Source organism: Panthera pardus, unplaced genomic scaffold, assembly GCF_024362965.1.
Source record: "Panthera pardus isolate Hobbes unplaced genomic scaffold, ASM2436296v1 HiC_scaffold_6, whole genome shotgun sequence".
Lineage (NCBI taxonomy): Eukaryota > Metazoa > Chordata > Mammalia > Carnivora > Felidae > Panthera > Panthera pardus.
In genome coordinates, this window is record NW_026526991.1 from 52,266,565 (window position 1) to 52,285,373 (window position 18,809).

Here is an 18,809-nt window from a genome sequence, read left to right on the forward strand (position 1 = left end):
AGAGCAAGCAGGGGAGGAGCAGAGGGAGAGGGAGAGAATCCCATGCACATTCCACACCCAGAATAAAGCCTGACATGGGGCTTGATCCCACGACCACAAACAAGATCATGACCGGAGCTGAAACCAAGTGGGAGAAGCTTAACTGAATGAGCCACCCAGGTGCCCCAGTTACAGTCTTTTTTGCACTTATTGTTGGGGATACTAATGATCATTATGTGAAATCTTTCACATAAATGTGAAATCTTTTATTTATAAAACTACAATCTATTTTCCTTTATAATTATGCCTTTATTCTCCCAAACCAATTAAATTTCCTTTGGCCAATATTTACAATATATTCCTTATAACAATATTTATAATATATTTCTTATAATTTACATTTATGCTTAAAGTAACATAATAAACATCCTTTATTGTTGTGAAATTAACTATATTCCATTTGCTACCTGATTTCAAGCTAAGAGATTGTTACTCTACAAACGAAAATTTACTTAGGACTTTCAGGGGAGAAACCATCTTAAACAGTCTTCTGCTTAAGTGACACTCTGGATTAACTAACAGTTCATTCTCTCAATCATAGGTCAGCAAGCTATGGCCAGTGGATTAAATCTAGCCCAAGGGCTGGATGTGGTCAATAAAGTTTGATTGCAACATAACCACACCCAACTGCTTACTTATCTATGACTGCTTTTGCACTAGGGTAATTGCGACAGAGACCATATGACTCACAAGGCCTTAAGTATTTACTATCTAGTCCCTTTCAGAAAAAGTTTGTCTACTTCTGCTCCGAAGCACAGTGACCAAGACCACTGTGAACACACACAGCCAGCAGGTGCTCTTTAATACTCTTGTACGTTTTTTCTCCAACAATTCATCTATATGTTTCCCAGCCGATTGTAAAATATGTGCAATTTGTATTTATTATAAATTTATTAAATATTATAAATCTACTAAAATAGGTATTAAAGGAGCCTGGGTGGTATAATAGGTGACTGGGTGGCACCTAAGGGTTCAACTTTGGCTCTGGTCATGATCTCACGGTTCATGGGTTTGAGCCCCACATCGAGCTCCACGCTGATAGCTCAGAGCCTGGAGCCTGCCTTGGATTCTGTCTGTCTGTCTGTCTGTGTCTCTCTCTCAGTCCCTCCCCTACTCATGCTCTGTCTCTTTCAAAAATAAATAATAAACATTAACAAAATTAAAAAAAAAAGATTTAAGAGTAAACAAAATTGATACCAAATTAGGCAAAAGTTGTGCCAAATGCAACATTGTGAAAACACTAAATATCCAGAGCATTTTTGTTCCACATTAAAGATCTCAGAAATAGAAACCACAACTACCCAGTAGATAAGCTTTGTACAAAAGAAGACTACTCAGAGCTCTATGAAAAGAAAAATCATAATATTGTAAGACTGGAAAGTATAAGTGCATTGGTATGCTTTACATTAATACTTAAGGCATGCTTTCATCATATTTTACTTTTTTTAAATATAAAATGTGGCATACTTACGGAAAAGTGTGAAACATATATACTGCTTTTAAAGTCTCCAAATTCCTCTCCTAAATCACCTCATCCCTTCTCCCTAGAGATAACTGTATTTGCAGTACCCACAAATGTCTAAACCTTGTTTGGTATACTAGATTCAAATATTTCCAGCTGAACTAATACTTGGTTAACAACTGAGCCATCATTTTCTTCATTATATTACCTTCGATAAACTTTAGAGGTCTGATAGCTTACATTGTTAGTTTGAATTTGATCAAGTTCATTTACACACTAAATTTATAGAAGTGTTGTTTGCAGGGTAGAGTTCATCACAAAATTAAGTTAATAATTGCAACAAAGCACAACGGAGAATTTAAGATTAAAAATAAATTCCAGAAGAAATCCAATAGCTATTACTTAGAAATAGAATGCTTCCACATCGATAGCCACTTCTCAGAGAGACAGAGACAAAGGTATATTAATTCAAACTAACAGTGGTAGGTGAAGGTGAAGTTTATAAAAAAATAGACAAATTGGAATTATTAAATATATTTGTAAAAAAACATTATATTATCTTCAAATACACAGAAAAGACTTGAACTAGTCTATCAAAGTGTTACATTAGATTTTTTAGAACTGTAGTAATAAAAGAGGATTCCATTGAATAGGGTTTCAAACAGTACATGTGAAAAGTGATTAATCTGAAGTGCCTAAAAATATGTTATTCTTTAATTTACAACACTTTTTTAAAGGTTTATTTACTTAAGTAATCTCTACATTCAATGTGGGGCTCGAATGCACAACCATGAGGTCAAGAATCGCATGCTCTTCGGACTGAGCCAGCCAGGCGGCCCTTTCATTTACATAATTAATTTGAACTCTAAAGAAGCATTTTGGGGGCACCTGGCTGGCTCAGTCGGTTGGCTGGGCATAACTCTTGATCTTGGCTCAAATCGTGATCTCACAGCTTGTGGGACAGAGTTCTAAGATTTGGCTCTGCACTGGCAGCACAGAGCCTGCTTGGGATTCTCTCTCTGTCCCTCCACTTCCTCTGTGCACTCTCTCTCAAAATTAAAAAAAAAAAGCATTTTGCTAACCAAAAATAAGTATACTTCCAAATTAACAGGCTCTAAATTCAAGAAGTTTTAGAATACCCTGTTTGTTGCAAGGGGAAAACACTTAACTCTGATGGAGCCATCAGAGTCACATTACCCCAAGCCAGTGATCAATTTTAGCATCATTACTGGTGGTTTAATCAGATGTTGTTATGTATCTACGTAAGACACAGCAACATAACCTACAGTGTAATCTGCTGCAAAGTGCTTAACTTGAATTTATCAAGCCTTTATATAACATTTACTTTGTAGGAAATGCAGGGAATAGAGAAACAGGTTAACTGACACCATAACGAATGGACACAAATCCAGAAGCTGAGGTGTTCTGAGGAACAACTGTCCATGTCTCCTCAATAAGGGCTTTGTTAGATTAAAAAAAAAAAAAAACAAAAACCAAAGGAACACATCACCCAGATGCAATGTGTGATCCTAAATCTGGTCTAGGCTAGACACACTAGCTATAAAATGTTTTTGGGGGGGTCTAGGAATATGGTCTGGCCATTAGAGGAGTTAAAATTTTCCTAAACGGAAAATTTTCTGAAATGGATAGATGGAGATTACTGAAAAAAGTAGGTTAAAAAGCCGTATAAAAAATATGCTTTCATACTCTTCTGGTATAAAAATGTGTATGTGGACACAAAAAAAGTCTACATTTTAGCAGTGATGATCTGGGGTGGTAAGAATGTGATCATGCTATTTTTGCATGTAATTTTTTCTAATTTTCTACAAAGTACATGTACTAATTCTGTAATAATAAGAGACTGTTTCAAAATACAAATTCTATGGGAAATGTGTATGACTGTTTTATACCAATAGATCCATTCATCATGGTCTAGCGTAGGAAATTAATAAGAGAAGAGACATATTATTGACACAAATAGAACGAAGGGAGGAATATATAAAAAAGGTCTCAACTTGAATTCTTAATTATTTACAATGCTTTGATTCAGTAAAGATACATTTAGCATCTTCCATGTCATTTCATATATAAAATGTTATGCATTAAAAATGTCTTGACTTTTTCCTCACTAGAGGTATTCACAACTCTTCCAATAATTATTAGATAGCTCACTATAAAAGTGATTTTGCTACATAAGCTCGCAAAGCATAAAGGATTCTAGATGCCTCTGCATAATCATCATTCTGTTTCTTTTTCATCAGTAAGGGTCAAGCTTAATGGTTTTTAGGATCACCACTATATATGCAAATTGCATTCCTACAAAATAAGCAGCCATTTTGGAACATATACATTCACACTCTGCCTCAAAGATGAGTCAATGAATGCATAATTTTTACTGAGAGGATTCAACTTCAGTTGAATATGACAACAAACCCATTTCTTATTTCTTTCAAAATTCGTAATGAAGTTGTATTATTTGAGAATTACTCACAATTTATTATTTTTTTTTTAAAGTGGGGGGGGAGGGACAGAGAGAGAAAGAGAGAGAGAGAGGGAGAGAGAGGGGGAGTGAGGGAGAGAGAGGGAGAGAGAGGGAGAGAGAGAGAACGAATTCCAAGCAGGCTCTGTCCGCACTGTCAGTGCAGAGCCCAATGTGGGGCTCAAACCCAAGATCTGTGAGATTATGACCTGAGTTGAAGTTGGATGCTTTAACCAACTGAGCAAGCCAGGCACCCTGAGAATTACTCACATTTTAAATTTAAGGCTGATCTTTTATTTTTAAAAAAAAATTTTTTTTAACGTTTATTTATTTTTGAGACAGAGAGAGACAGAGCATGAACAGTTGAGGAGCAGAGAGAGAGGGAGACACAGAATCTGAAACAGGCTCCAGGCTCTGAGCTGTCAGCACAGAGCCCGACGCGGGGCTCGAACTCACGGACCGTGAGATCATGACCTGAGCCGAAGTCGGACGCCCAACCGACCAAGCCACCCAGGCGCCCAAGGCTGATCTTTTAAAAGTCCATCCTTTCTTAAAATTGAAAATTACCTGATATATTTAACCATTACTTATTTACATCAGAGTTAATTAGTTTGGAGGTTAAATGTCTGAGTTTGAAGCCTATCATACCTCCTAACTGTGTAACCTTCGACAAGCTATCTGGCCTAAGCCTCAATGCTTTAATCTATAAAATGTAGAAAATAGTATTTACCTCATGAGGTTTGTGATGAATTGGTGAGATTATGTGTAGAAACCTGCCTGTCACAGACTAAGAGCTCTATAAATATCCACGACAGTGACTGTCGCAGACTGAATCTGGAGTTCTCTCCCGTCCCTCAAGAGAGCGGATGCAGAATTGAATACGAGAGGCTAATGTCCGGTTGGGGACAAGAGCCCTGAACAGGGGTTTCGGCTCTGTATTTACTGAGCTCGCAAGATATTACCCACATGGTGAACATGAGAAAACAAGACCTTACACACGTGGACACGGAGAAAACAATCAGACAGCAATCATTAACTTGTGTAAGAAGCAAAGGGTCTGGGGGGCAAGTGGGGTTTGTGATCAAAGTACAATATAGTACATTGGTGTCGGATGGAAAGTACTCATGATCCCGTTACAATATCTCGGCAGCTAACCTTGGACGTTTTTCACCCCGTGGTGGCAGCTTTCCACCCTAAGCTTTTTTCTAACCCATTTATGTAAGTAGAACCTATTTCCCCACAAGTGAATGTGACTTTCCTGAAATGTTAATCCTGTCCTATACATGCCCATAGTACTGAGAATGCTACCGCACATCGCCACACAGATGGCCGATGGCTATCTCAATCTTACTATATGTAACAGAACTAGGGCTCCCTGCCCTTCAACCCACTTCTCTCCAGGGTCCCCAACTCAGTAAAAAGCACCATTGTTAACCTAGTTACTCAGGACCTGAACCTGGAGTCCTGTTTATCCTTCTTTCCAACTACTATATCAAATTCTTACTAGCTCTACTTTCAATATATTTTGAATCCAACCAACTACTCACAGGTTTACTGCTACTATGCCAGTCCAAGTCAGCACCATCTCTAGCCTGGACAATGGCAAAAGATTCTAGATACAGCTCGCTGTTTTCACTCTTGTCTTCCTCACCCGCCTCAGTCTGCTTTCCACCCAGATGCCAGAATGAGTCTTCAAAATGTCAACTATGTGATGTCACTTCCCTGAGTAAAACCCTTCAATGGCTTCCCGCCACACTTAGAACACAATCTAAACCCCTTTTCCTGTCCAAAAGACCCTAAGTAATTGGGTTTCTGTCTACATTCTCTTCCAGAACCTTCCTCCTCACTTACTCCGTTGTTTGCTATTCCTTGAGCATCTTCAGCTTGCCAAACAAGTCACTGCCTCTATACCTTGAGCCTTACCAGTCCTTCTGTATGAGGGATTCCTTCCCCATATAGGCATAGGGCTCTCCAGCTCACTTCTCTGCTCAAATACCAGGCTTTTCCTGAATACCATCAAAAGAAGTAGACTGATGGTGGTTTTATTAATGGCACTGTCACTACTATATAATGTGTGTGTGCATGTAAATATGTTTATGAGCTGACTCCTTAATGACTACATAAACTCCATGAAGACAGGGACTTTTGTTTTGTTCATTGCTGGATCCCCGCTGTCAAGAAGAGTGCTTGGTACCCTGCAGGTGTTAAAGAAATACTTTTCAATATATGGAGACCTTTCCTTGCGTTAAACTCATTTGGGCCTAGCCAAGTACTCCAAAAATAAGCCCTAAACCAAAAAAATAAGCAAGTGGAGTAGTTACAAAGAATTAGCTCTATATTCTATATACTTTGCAGAATTCTTACAAATCTAAGTTTGAAAACAGGGGCCATAAAATCATTCATTTTTATTCAGAAAACCTAGAAGTCTAGAAGAAAAAAAATTCCTTTCATCAGAGTGCCATAAGAAAATTAATTACTTGATTAAAATACTTGTAAGAAAGGAAGAGAAAAAAGTTTTTCCTGGTTTTATTACTAAAGGGTTCTGTATAAAGAAATTATGACAGTAGGAGATAAAACTGCTTTTAGACTCAAATTGAAAAAAGAAAAGGCACATCAGGGGTGCCTGGGTGGCTCAGTCGGTTAAGCATCTGACAGTGCAGAGCTCGCCTGGGATTCTCTTTCTCTCCCTCTCTCGAAGGTGTCTGCCCCTCTCCTGCTTGCTCACTCCCCAAAATAAACAAACTTCATATATATATATAAAAAGTACATCAGTGTTAATAAACTAAAAAAAATAATTCCCTTACTTAGCAATTCTTTTGCAGAAGTCCCAAACTGTGGCTCTAAAATAGCTAACTCCATGAGACTTAAATTGAAATAAAGTTGCTTTAACCTATTGTAGATCTACTAGGAGCCATAGGAAAAATTTTTATCATCTTTAAATTGTTGAATTCAATCAATACAAAGCAGCACATGAATAAAGTTCCCAGTAGGAAACTCTGTGAACCTCTATCAGTTCATCTGTGCTTTTCTTACGACATCGTTTTTTTTCTTTTATTTGCAGATATGTGTGTTTTTAGACTGGGATTTCTGTCTGTGTCACCTCTGTGGTCTCCTACAGCGTTGGCACAGTGACCGTGCTACTCAGCGCAGGTTTTCTGAATGAAAGCATGATGCAGATGGGAAGTCACAGCAGTAATCACTGCATGAACCTAACAGTGCATATAGACTTAGAGGGTTTGGAATGAGCCCCATTACCGCTTTTCATAGCATATCCTCAGATGGAAAGTATAGCGTTAGATAAATTTATAAACGTGGTTTCTCTCCACTCTATTTTGCTTACAGTATTTACCACAACTAGTAACAAAGCTATCATGCGTGCCGTCATTTGCTTAGTATCTGTATTTTCCACTTTCCATTCCTGAAGAAGTGTATATGCTTGGGGGTGGGGGATGGGTAAAATAGGTGATAGAAATTAAGGAATGCACTTGTAATGAGCACAGAGTGGTGTACGGAACTGTTAAATCATAATACCATACACTTTAAATTAATAGAATATTGTACGTTAACTTGAATTAAAATAAAAACTTAAAAAAGGAAAAACAAGTGTATATGTTTGTCAAAGCCTCAGCATCTCACAATAGTGGGGCCCAAGAAATGTATTTTTTTTTTTAATGTTTATTTATTTTTCAGGAGGAGAGAGACAGAGTGTGAGCGAGTAAAGGACAGAGAGAGAGGGAGACACGGAATCTGAAGCAGGCTCCAGGCTCTGAGATGTCAGCACATAGCCCGATGCGGGGCTCGAACCCATGAACCATGAGATCATGACTTGAGCCGAAGTTGGACGCTTAACCAACTGACCCACCCAGGTGCCCTAATAACCAAGAAATGTATTTGGAATCAACGAATGCATTTAGGGTTGTGCCATCACATAATTTAAAGATGAGTAGGTCCCCTTCCCAGCTGAGTTTACCAGGCATTCATAGCTTCACAGAACTTAATAATTTGCTTTCTATTCGTTTTGGGATGCACACTTTTTCACATGCATCTTAGAATCGACATGTACAGTTTAACTGGCAGCATTTTTTCCTTCTAAGTATTACATAAAATGACACCGGTTTCAGAAATGATGGTATTTCAATTGCTAATTACATCTCAATATGGAAAACATAGGGGTGCCTGGCTGGCTCAGTTGGAAGAGTGAATGACTCTCTCTTTTTTTTTTTTTAAGTTTATTTATTTATTTTGACAGAGAGAGAGATGGAGAGAGAAAATCCCAAGCAGGCTCTGTGCTGATGCAGAGCCTGATGCTGGGCTCAAACTCACAAACCATGAGATCATGACCCGAGCCAAACTGGAGAGTCAGACACTTAACCAACTGAGCCATCCAGGCGCCCTGAAAGAGTGAGTGATCACTCTCGTTAGTGATCAAGTCCCACATTGGGCGTACGGGCGTAGAGATCACTAAAAAAAATAAATAAGTTCAAAAAAGTTAAAAAAAAAATATGGAAAACATAAAAATTTCAAGTACTTACGTCAATTAAATCTGAAAGATCATGAATATAATACTTGAAAACCGAGGCATTGGTTGCTTCAAGGGTTAAGAGATACTCATTCCGTGCCTTAATTGATTTTAGTTTATTTTCCGAATACTTTGCTTGTCTCTGGAAATGAAGAAGGTCCAGGTATTGGGAAAGAGAACAAAGTCACTTAGTCACAGAAACATACATGACTTTCTATTAATTTGAACAATGTATTCTACATATACAAATGAACTTTGAAGTCCTCTGAGAAAAGTACATTTTGAAACTGATTTAAAGAACTAAAAGTACCCAAGTATGTATTTGAGCTTCAGGACCATTTGCAATGAAATCTCTTTGTTAATATTCAAGTTCTCCACATTGTGTACTGAATACTTGGCATTCAATACTAAATGATGCCCAGCTGTTATTACATGATTTTTATATTTTTAAAAAATTTTTCATTCCTGTTGGAGGAAATGTGTGTCATTTCACAATTTATAATGTGTGTCTATCAGTTACTGCAACTGTCACCTCAATGAGGTTCTTAGTACTGTCACCTCAAGTGAGGACAGAAAGGCTCTGTAATGTTTTTACTTACTTTTTCTTTCATTTTCTCAATTTTCTTTACAGAGCTTCGCCGCTGATGTCTCTCTTCTAGTCTAATATGAAAGACCGGGTCACCGGATCTTCCAATTTGCTTTTCTTCTTGTTTCTCAGCCTCTTTCAGCTTGCTCTCTGCACTGATGCTCTCTGCATGATACATATGGTATGTTTTCATCACCTGTGAAAATGTGACCCAGATTGTTACAAGATGCCTGTCTATAACTCAGAGAGTGAATGGAAGCCATTATATGAGGAATACAAATATCACCTTCCAACTGGCAGGGGGAGAGCCAGATTGCTAGTCAAACAGATGAATTATGGACGATTGCGTCTACATAAAGCAAGGAGAAATATGCAAATTCACCTGCCAGGAAGAGGCACTTAGGGGATAGGCTTTGATGAAAAAGTGATTTACAGAGTCTTACACATGCTTTCAGTGCACTTGAAAAGTTCCCTTAAGCTTAAAAGTCTTCTCTAAAATCTCTGCATTATTAATCTGCAGAATAAACCATTATTCATGGATAAATTTTACCCCAACCTTGGAATTATAAAAAACTCCAAATTAGCACAGATTTTACTAAACAGTTTTTTTGTATAAAATCTACTTGTCAAAATACAAAATGGAAATACTAAAGTTCGTACATACATAGTTAAAAATAATTGTTTTTCTGACCACAAATACTTTATGTTCAATGCAGAAAACATATGACACAAAAAAGAAAATATAAAAAGCACACAGAGATAACCACTGTTAAGATTTTTGGTCCAGCCACTTGGGTCTTTTTCCTACGAAAACACACAGACACACACACTTCTTTACTTGAAAATGACACGTTTCTCCTTTTAAAACATTTGTACCATACTGTGTTAACAAGTTTTAATCTTCTATATCCTCTTTTCATTTGACAGATCAGAACACTTTTCTATAACACTAAATGTTCTTCTAAAAATATTTTTAAGGACTGTATAATATTTTTTTATATGACTGGGACACAGCTTGACTAATTTCCAATTGTTGAACATTTTAGGATATTTCAACTTTTTGCTTTATAAAGAAAGCTGTGCTGAAACCCTTTATATGTATCCTATTTCTTGTTTTATAAATGATACACCTAAGTTGCATTTTAATAACTTTAGGAATATATAGAAAATAAAGTTTTTAATGTATCCTTTCCATGTATGTTGTAAACTTACACAAACAATTCTCAACTAAAATTTTTGTTAAAATAAAATTTGAATCTTTAAACATTTTGATTATATTAGTTACAGAAATATTTATGCACAAAATTATATTTCCTATGGTACATTTTCAGAGAATTACAGTTAGACAATCTGCACATTTTGGAAGTTTTGACACAAACTTCCTATTTAATACTCTGCCAATCTGAAAAAAAGTGATCTGTATAGTTATTTTCTAAAGCATTTAGAAAACAGAGATGCTTAACAAACATTTTCTCAAGTAATAAATAAGTATATTTACTCTTATAGTATCTATTATATCTGTATATAATCCTTATTTTTTTAGATTTTCAAAGATTTTACCTAAAAATCACAGTTTTCCAATATAATTTCAATCTGCTATTTATAAGTAGAGTCAGACGTCTGGGCCAATTCTGAAACTTGTTGACTTTAAGCACATTTATACTCCTTAAAAGAAACAACATATCACAGTAGGACTCCAATGCCATGGACATATCAAGGAACATACCAGAATTTAGCACCCAATTATCCGTGGTGGCACTTTTCCATAAATTATGTCAAATTTGCATCCACATAAAATAGATTTTATTTCATTCGTAAATAACCAGAAGTTATTCAGAGCCACCTTTATAACTAAAATGTAGTTGTTAAGAAGAGATTTAAAGAGATTTTGAAGTAAGGAACTTGATATTTTTTTCATCTCAAAAGATGAATCTTAAAATAGTTTGGGAACCGGAAGCCTCACCGCAATATATTTACTTAGGTTGAAGCACATGAAATTGCTGTTTCGGTAGGTTATATAGAAGGTAGGAAGTCAGCACTTTCTTATGGTTCAACTTAATACATACTTCCAAGGTGACTTTTTGAAAAGGAAAACATGGGGTTAATGAAGAGTTTTTACTTATTTTCATAAAATCTGATAATGTCTTTCCTTAAAAAGGTAAGCTAGCAAATCACATTACAGGCATTGTTGAACAAGAACAAAGTAAGGGCTGAAGTACAAAGCATGGCAGCTTTCTCTGAGCTGTGTGTAATTGCAAAGTTGTCTGTTTTTAGTAATTACCAAACCTGCCCAGGAAAAGTTTCGTTGGTTACTCCAGTTTAAAAGAAAAATAAAATAGCATTAAGAAGCAGCTGGGCAGCTGGGGAATGAAAAGGGAGTGACCCTACAGCTGGGCAAACAGCGAGGTCAATGAATTTACTACACACCTTGCATTTCTAGGCTTGGCTCTGTTTGTATACCCTGCCTGAAGCAAACCCACACACCATTTGGGTCCTGGTTCCAATTACATCTTTAAAGAGAGGGTGAAAAAAAAATCTCTCTCTCTCTCTCTCTCACACACACACACGCACACACACATGCGCGCGCGCACACACACACACACACACACACACACACACACACACAGTTGCTTAGCTGACTGTATTCTTCTTGCTAATACCCAGGAAGAAATGAGAACATATGATTTCCATCATAGATAGATGAAAAGGCATTCCATACAGCCCCGGGTAGCTGAGAATTATTTATTTTAAAAACATCCTGAAGAAAAGACTTGAACTCTTGCTTTATTTAGATGCTGAGGACCAGCGTAACCAAGTGATTTGCAGAAACTAAGCCTTATGAACTAAGGACACTGAGCTGGCTGCCAGCATGGTGATACTTATAAACTAGCCTGGGTTAAAAGAAAAACATTCTCTTTTTAAAAAAATGTTTATTTATTTATTTTGAGGGGGTGGGGAGAGAGAGACCGAGAGACCAAGAATCCCAAGCAGGCTCCCCACTGTCAGTGTGGAGCCTGATGAGGGACTTGATCCGACAAAGCATAAGATCGTGACCTGTGCCGAAATGAAGAGTCAGAGGCTTAACTGAGTGAGCTACCAAGAAGCCCCAAAAAGGAAAACATTCTTGACCTAAGACTAGCAAGAAAAGGGTGTAAATACCCCATCATAACGTGGTTCAGTACAATAGCTGAGGGTTTTCTACCTAGTTTGATGGTAATTTCCACAAGGAAATTTCTTTGTTCAGTTTTCCAATGTGACTTAGGGTTTCCACTATTTTCTAAAATGTTAGCAATGACAATGAATGAATTTTAAAAGTTGGGGAGAAAAACACTAAAAGCTTTTTAGAACTCTAATTGCAGATAATGAATGCAAATACAAACTGCATTATTTAAAATGTAAGCTGTTGGCAGCAGTTAAATGTGTTTTGTATTTAAAATAAAATAAGACAGTTTTCTCTTTTTCAAAGAAGTAGAAGAAAGCTTTTATTTTTCAAAGGTGCCTTTTTTTTTACACATACTGCAAAGAAAATAATAGCTTCTCCATAAGCTTCATGCAAACACAAGTATTTGCATACCAAATGACATGATAGTCATATACCATTTAAATGTACTCCAATAACATATTTTCCTCTTTGAATTCTTCTCTACTAAAACCTCCTGCATAATTCTCCGTTGAACACACTCAATTTGTCTTTCCTAATCCATCTTTTCTTAACTGTAGAAGAGTATCGTCAAACAGAAAGTGACCATATCATGGATTTCTTTGCACTTGTGAAATCCTATGCAAAAACTTTTGCACAGAAGCTATTAATATTTTTTTTCCTTATTGACAGAGTCATATAATGTATCCTACACTCCTCTTGTACTTTAAGTCAAAATAATTAAAATATCTATGGTAAATTTTAATATTTAGGGTCATGAAATCATTATGTATCTGAAAAGTAGCCATGTGTTTGGAGAGGATCAGTGGATTAAGGCTTTATTACTTTCCGACTTGTGGCACAGAAGTGAGGAGACATGGTTCCGGGAATGGATCTACCAGTTACCAGGTACAGGGAATTTATTTTACACTTCTGCTCACCTTACAAAGTCATTGTGGACACTCAATTGTGTGTTCCTAGGTGTGTGTGTGTGTGTGTGTGTGTGTGTGTGTGTGTGTGTGTGTAACAAACTTTACTGAGTACTTACAATATGTCTGTGTACATATATAATATACACCATTAACATATATGTGTAAAATGCATATATTTAGGGAAGAAGCATTATGTAATGCTTCCTATGTGCCAGACACCATTCTGAGCATTTTATAAATAATAGCTTATTTAGTCTTTGTAAAAACACTTAGGAGGTATGTACCTTTATTCTCTCTGTTATATGGAAGACACAAGAAAGGCAAAGAAAGGTTAATTAACTTGCCCAAGGTCACACAGCTGGCAAGTGGCAGCAACAGTTGAGACCTTGACAGTCTGATTCCAGATTTGGTGTTCTAGTCTGCTATGTTGTAAACTTTGGTAACTCTAAAACACTGTACAAATGGAAGTCCTCTTTACCTGGGGGATAGAGCTATTCTTGGTTATATTTAGGAATAGTGGAAAAGAAGGGCTGACAGATAATTATTCATTCACTATTTGCTTGGTGCTTATTATCCATAAGGCAACGATGCCTGTAACTTTAAAGATTTGTTTTCCTACTTCTTTTTTTTTTTTTTAATGTTTATTTATTTTTGAGAGACAGTGCATGCATGCACATGGAGTAGAGGCAGAGAGAGGTGGACAGAGGGTCCAAAGTGGGCTCTGTGCTGACAACACAGAGCCTAACGTGGGGCTCAAATTCATGAACCGTGAGATCATGACCTGAACCAAGGTTGGATGCTCAACCAACTAAGCCACCCAGGCGTCCCTTGGTTTCCTTCCTCTAAGAGTTTAAATTTTTGGAGATTAAAAAATGGGGCTTGGAGATTCTGATGGACATGGATGAAGGGAGAAGACATTCAAGCTGGAAGGATAGTACCAGCAAAGGTATGTGGGGTAAGGGTAAAGGTATGTAGGTAAGGTGGACATAAGTAAATTATGACTTCAAGGAGGGGATTTAGGGAAGGGCTTGAAAAGTGGATGATTGGGTGAGGGAGCCAGAGGATAAGAATGCAGAAGTTGTCACAGGCCAGATTAGGAGAGCCTTGAAACCTCAACCAAAAAGTTTTAAATGGACTCTAGGGGTTCATGAATCCACAGAGCTATAAATAGCATGATCAAAGCAGTATTTCAGCAATAATCTCATGAAGATATGCAAGATGGTGTGGGGTGTGAAGTAACCTCATTTAGGAGGAATGGAAACAGGAGGAATGGAAAGAAAGAGAATCTAGGATAACAGTTATAGGGCCTTTTCTCTTTTCTCACTCTCTCTGACCTTTTCTCAGACTTGTCATGTCTCCTTCCACATGGAGGACCTCCCAGTGTAGTCCTAACACCAGCCCAAGTACCACTCTGTACACTATTCTGAGTCAATCACTTAAAGCTCCCTCCTGAGAATGTGCACACTTTCCTGCCACTGTGGTCTCCTCCCAAGCCAATCCCACTGCCTGCCATATCCTCCCCCAGCACCTCGACCTAACCTTTTGACTCATCCTCTAAGGCAAGCTCAGATTTCACCTACTGCTATGTGTTCCCTGGTTCCCCAGCCATGGCCATCTTGTTCTTCCAACTGCCAGGACCTTCTTATTGAAGCACTTCTGACCCTCTGCCATGTGTCATAGACATCTATGTACCCACCCAGTATCATGGACCTAACTTTAGCTAGGGTACCAACAGTGTCCTAGGCACTTTTGGATTCTTAATATTGCTTTTATACAGTGAGGGTAAAATAGGCATTTGGTGAGAAACAAATGAAGGGCAGAAAGCCATTCTGTAGTCAGCTTGTCCATTCATTTGTTCACTTAACAAATATTTACCAAATACCTAGTATGTACCCAGCATTATTCTTCTCCATCTCCAGCATCCTAAATAGCACTGCCAATAAAATCCCTGGGATTGGACTAATGAGATGATAAATAGCTCTAAATCACTGTGAAATATAGTGAGCATTTGGGGTTCATGGCCCCTGAAAAAAGACAGGCATGGTGGCTGGGGTGAGAGGAAATGAAAAGCAGTATGTTAGTGACAATATTTCCTAATTCCATACATAGCCTGCTGGTTTACTAAATCCATCAATTACTAATGGACGGTTAGTTTCTCTTCTGAGAAACTACATTTTTGGAGTTTCCTTAACATCCTAAGATAAAGGTCTCTTTTCTACAATCAATATACAAGAAGGCTCTAATTGTAACGGAGCTTCTGCAAGTGCCAGACCAACAAAACCACCAAGTTAGGGCCACAGCCTCGGAAGCCCATTCCTGTTGTCTCCCAGCAAGTTCTTGAGTGCATCGGGAATGAAGGACCCCCGGGCCACCCTATGCTGAGCCCCAGCGGCTGTGTTGCAGGGAATCTGGCCCTTCCGGGGGCTGTGCAACCTCAATGGAGGTTATGGCCTCTGCTTGGCCAAGCTGTGTCTCTGGGGGCTTATTTCAGACAGGGGCAGAGGGCAGGAAGTACCTTTAAGAGAGCACTCATTAACAGTGCATGCCAGGATCCTTCCACCTGCAACTTCAAGTCCTCTTGCTCTTTAGAATCCTGAGCCAACTTTGGTGTTGAATGGTCTCTGGAGCCAGGCCCCACTGGATCTGAGCTCCTGTGCTACCATTTACTAGCCAGCAAGTTTCTTAACTTCCTTGGGCCCTAGTTCCCCCCTGAGGTAAAATGGGGATTAAATGATAGAATGCAGGGAAGCACATAACAGAGTGGATAGTTTTTTGTTTTGTTTTCTAAATACTTATTTTTTGAGAGAATGCAAGCAGGAGAGGGACAGAGAGACGGGGACAGAAGATAGGGCACTGGCTCTGCGCTGACAGGCTGACAGCAGCAAGCCTGATGCGGGGCTCGAACTCATGAACTGTGACATCATGACCTGAGCTGAAGTCAGACGCTCAACCTACTGAGCCATCCAGGCAGCCCAGAGTGGACAGTTCTCATTCTTGACGGTTTCTATGTCCTGACATAGAAGTGAGTGTGCAGGCTCTGGGGCCAGATTGCCTTGCTTCATATTCAGGCTCTAAGCAAAGAGATACAGGCCACCGCCTTGAAAAGGCAAAGCAGACCAGATGGAGGCCTTTCCTGGTATTTCATTGTGGAGACCTAGGCTAATCAAAACCTCTTAATAACTAACATACCAATAAGGAGTGCCTAGGAGTTGCCGGCATAGACACTCACATGTTCGTAACACTCATGACGTGAATTCACACTTTGAAAAGGCTTCTAGCCTTTCTATAACGTACATCCCATAATTAGCACCCTTTCAACGTATGCTGACAGTTACTATAAAACTGCATGGATATTAGTCCAGGTTTCAGGAAGCAAAGTATATTGATCTGCATTTATTAATCCTCTGAACAGCTATTGAGTATCGTAAGTCAGGCACTGTGCTAGGCTTTCAGACCAGAGATGAGACACAATCTCTACTCAGTGGGAAGACAAAGTTGTGACTTCAGGGTAGGCCAATGGGCAGTAGGGGGGAGAAAGATTCCTAGGCTTCTTCCTTCCCTCCCCCCCATATCCATACATAACCATAAGAAATGTTTATTTTTCTACTTTAGTACAATGTGCAGCAAACAAACAGTAAGGAATAGGAAAAAGAAAAAAAGAGTCAACTACTCTGGAGATTGAGAGAACAGAGGAACATGTTAAACCACAGTGGGAGCTGCAATCAGCAAAATGCAGACTCTGGAAAACTCTAAAGGATTAAAAATCCAGCTTAACAGAAACATTTCAAGGAAAAAAAAAGAGAGAGAGATGGGGTCCCTATTCTCTACAGGGACCCCCTTGAGGGTAAAGGTGATTTAAAGGTCTATCCACCAATTGCAACGTGGAGATCTTGAGCCCTGATACAAACAAACTTTTTAAAATATGGATTTCTATGACAACTGGACATCAGAACATTGACAGCATATCTATAGCTATTAAAGAATTATAAAAATTTAGGGGTGATAATGGTATGGTGTTTTAGATACACATACCGAAATATTTACACATGCAATAGATGCCTGGAATTTGCTTTAAAGGAATTTAGGAGTAAGGGAAGTGGATGGACAGATAGAAAGGAAACCAGGTTGGCCACAAGCTGGTTAACTGTTTTTGTTTTGTTTTTTTTAATTTACATCCAAGTTAGTTAGCACAGAATGCAATAATGATTTCAGGAGTAGAATGCAGTGATTCATCCCCTACATATAACACTTAGGGCTCATCCCAACAAGTGTCCTCCTTAATGCCCCTTGCCCATTTAGCCCATCCCCCCACTCACAACCCCTCCAGCAACTTTCAGTTTGTTCTCTCTATATAAGAGTCTCTTGTGTTTTGTCCCCCTCCCTGTTTTTATATTATTTTTGCTTTCCTTCCCTTATGTTCATCTGTTCTGTATCTTAAATTCCACACAAGTGAAGTCTTTCTCTACTTTTGCTTGGCATAATACCCTCTAGTTCCATCCACGTTGTTGCAAATGGCAAGATTTCAGTCTTTTTGATTGCCTAGTATTATTCCATTGCATGTATATACCACATCTTCTTCGTCCATTTATCAGTCAATGGACATTTGGGCTCTTTCCATACTTTGGCTACTGTTGATAGTGTTGTTATAAACATTAGGGTGCATGTGCCCCTTCAAATCAGCACTCCTATATGAATACCTAGTCGTGCAATTGCTGGGTCATCGGGTACGACAATTGCTGGGTTGAGGAACCTCCATATTGTTTTCCAGAGTAGCTGCACCAGTTTGCATTCCCACCTAGGCTTCTTTTTAATCAGTTTACATTTAAGTCTGAGAGCTACTGTAAGGGGAAAAGTAGAGGGGGATGTACATATTTTATTTATATAAAGAATGTAAGGATGGGGGTGCCTGGCTGGCTCCATTGGTAGAGGATGTGACTCAGTCTCAGGGTCATGAGTTTCAGCCCCACTTTGGGCATACAGTTTACTTAAAAAACAAAAAACAAAAACAAGGGCACCTGGGTGGCTCACTTGGTTAAGTGTCCGACTTCAGCTCAGGTCGTGATCTTGCCGTCCGTGAGTTCAGGCCCCGCGTCGGGCTCTGTGCTGACAGCTCAGAGCCTGGAGCCTGTTTCAGATTCTGTGTCTCCCTCTCTCTCTGCCCCTCCCCCACTCACGCTCTGTCTCTGAAAAATGAATAAACCTTAAAAAAAATGTTTTTTAATTAAAAAAAAAAGAAAAGAAGAATGTAAAGACAGTTGAAGCCAAACCTCTATATTTAATGCTACTCAGTCAATACCTAGAATGGATCTCTTAGTTCCTACCCTCAACCTCTACCTCTCACTTAAGTCCTATGAGTGACACTTGTCACTTTTAAAAGTTTATTCATTTATTTAGAGAAAGAGTGTGAGTGGGGAGGGGCAGAGAGAGAAGGGGGGTGGGGAGAGGGTGGGGAGAGAGGGAGAGAGAGAGAGAGAATGAATGAATATCCCAAGAAGGCTCTGTACTGTCAGCATGGAGCCCAATGTGGGGCTTGAACTCAGGAACCATGAGATCATGACCCGAGCCAAAATCAAGAGTCAGACACTGAACTGACTGAGCTCTTTGTCACTGTGTTTTTCTTCTTATTCATGGCATCAGGGCTGGAAAAGTTGCT

At 38.6% G+C, this 18,809-nt stretch overlaps 1 protein-coding gene across 3 annotated transcripts in view; it reads right to left on the reverse strand.

Moving 5' to 3' along the window:
• The window catches only part of SRGAP1 (SLIT-ROBO Rho GTPase activating protein 1), a 277,813-nt gene that overhangs the window by 78,687 nt on the left and 180,317 nt on the right, over positions 1-18,809 (reverse strand). For all 3 annotated transcript variants that reach the window (XM_019454985.2, XM_019454984.2, XM_019454986.2), the window contains exons 5-6: positions 9,099-9,281; positions 8,513-8,641 (exon numbers count right to left, since the gene is read on the reverse strand). In XM_019454985.2, the coding sequence (XP_019310530.1) occupies positions 8,513-8,641; positions 9,099-9,281 (312 nt within the window). The remainder of the gene's footprint in view (positions 1-8,512; positions 8,642-9,098; positions 9,282-18,809) is intronic.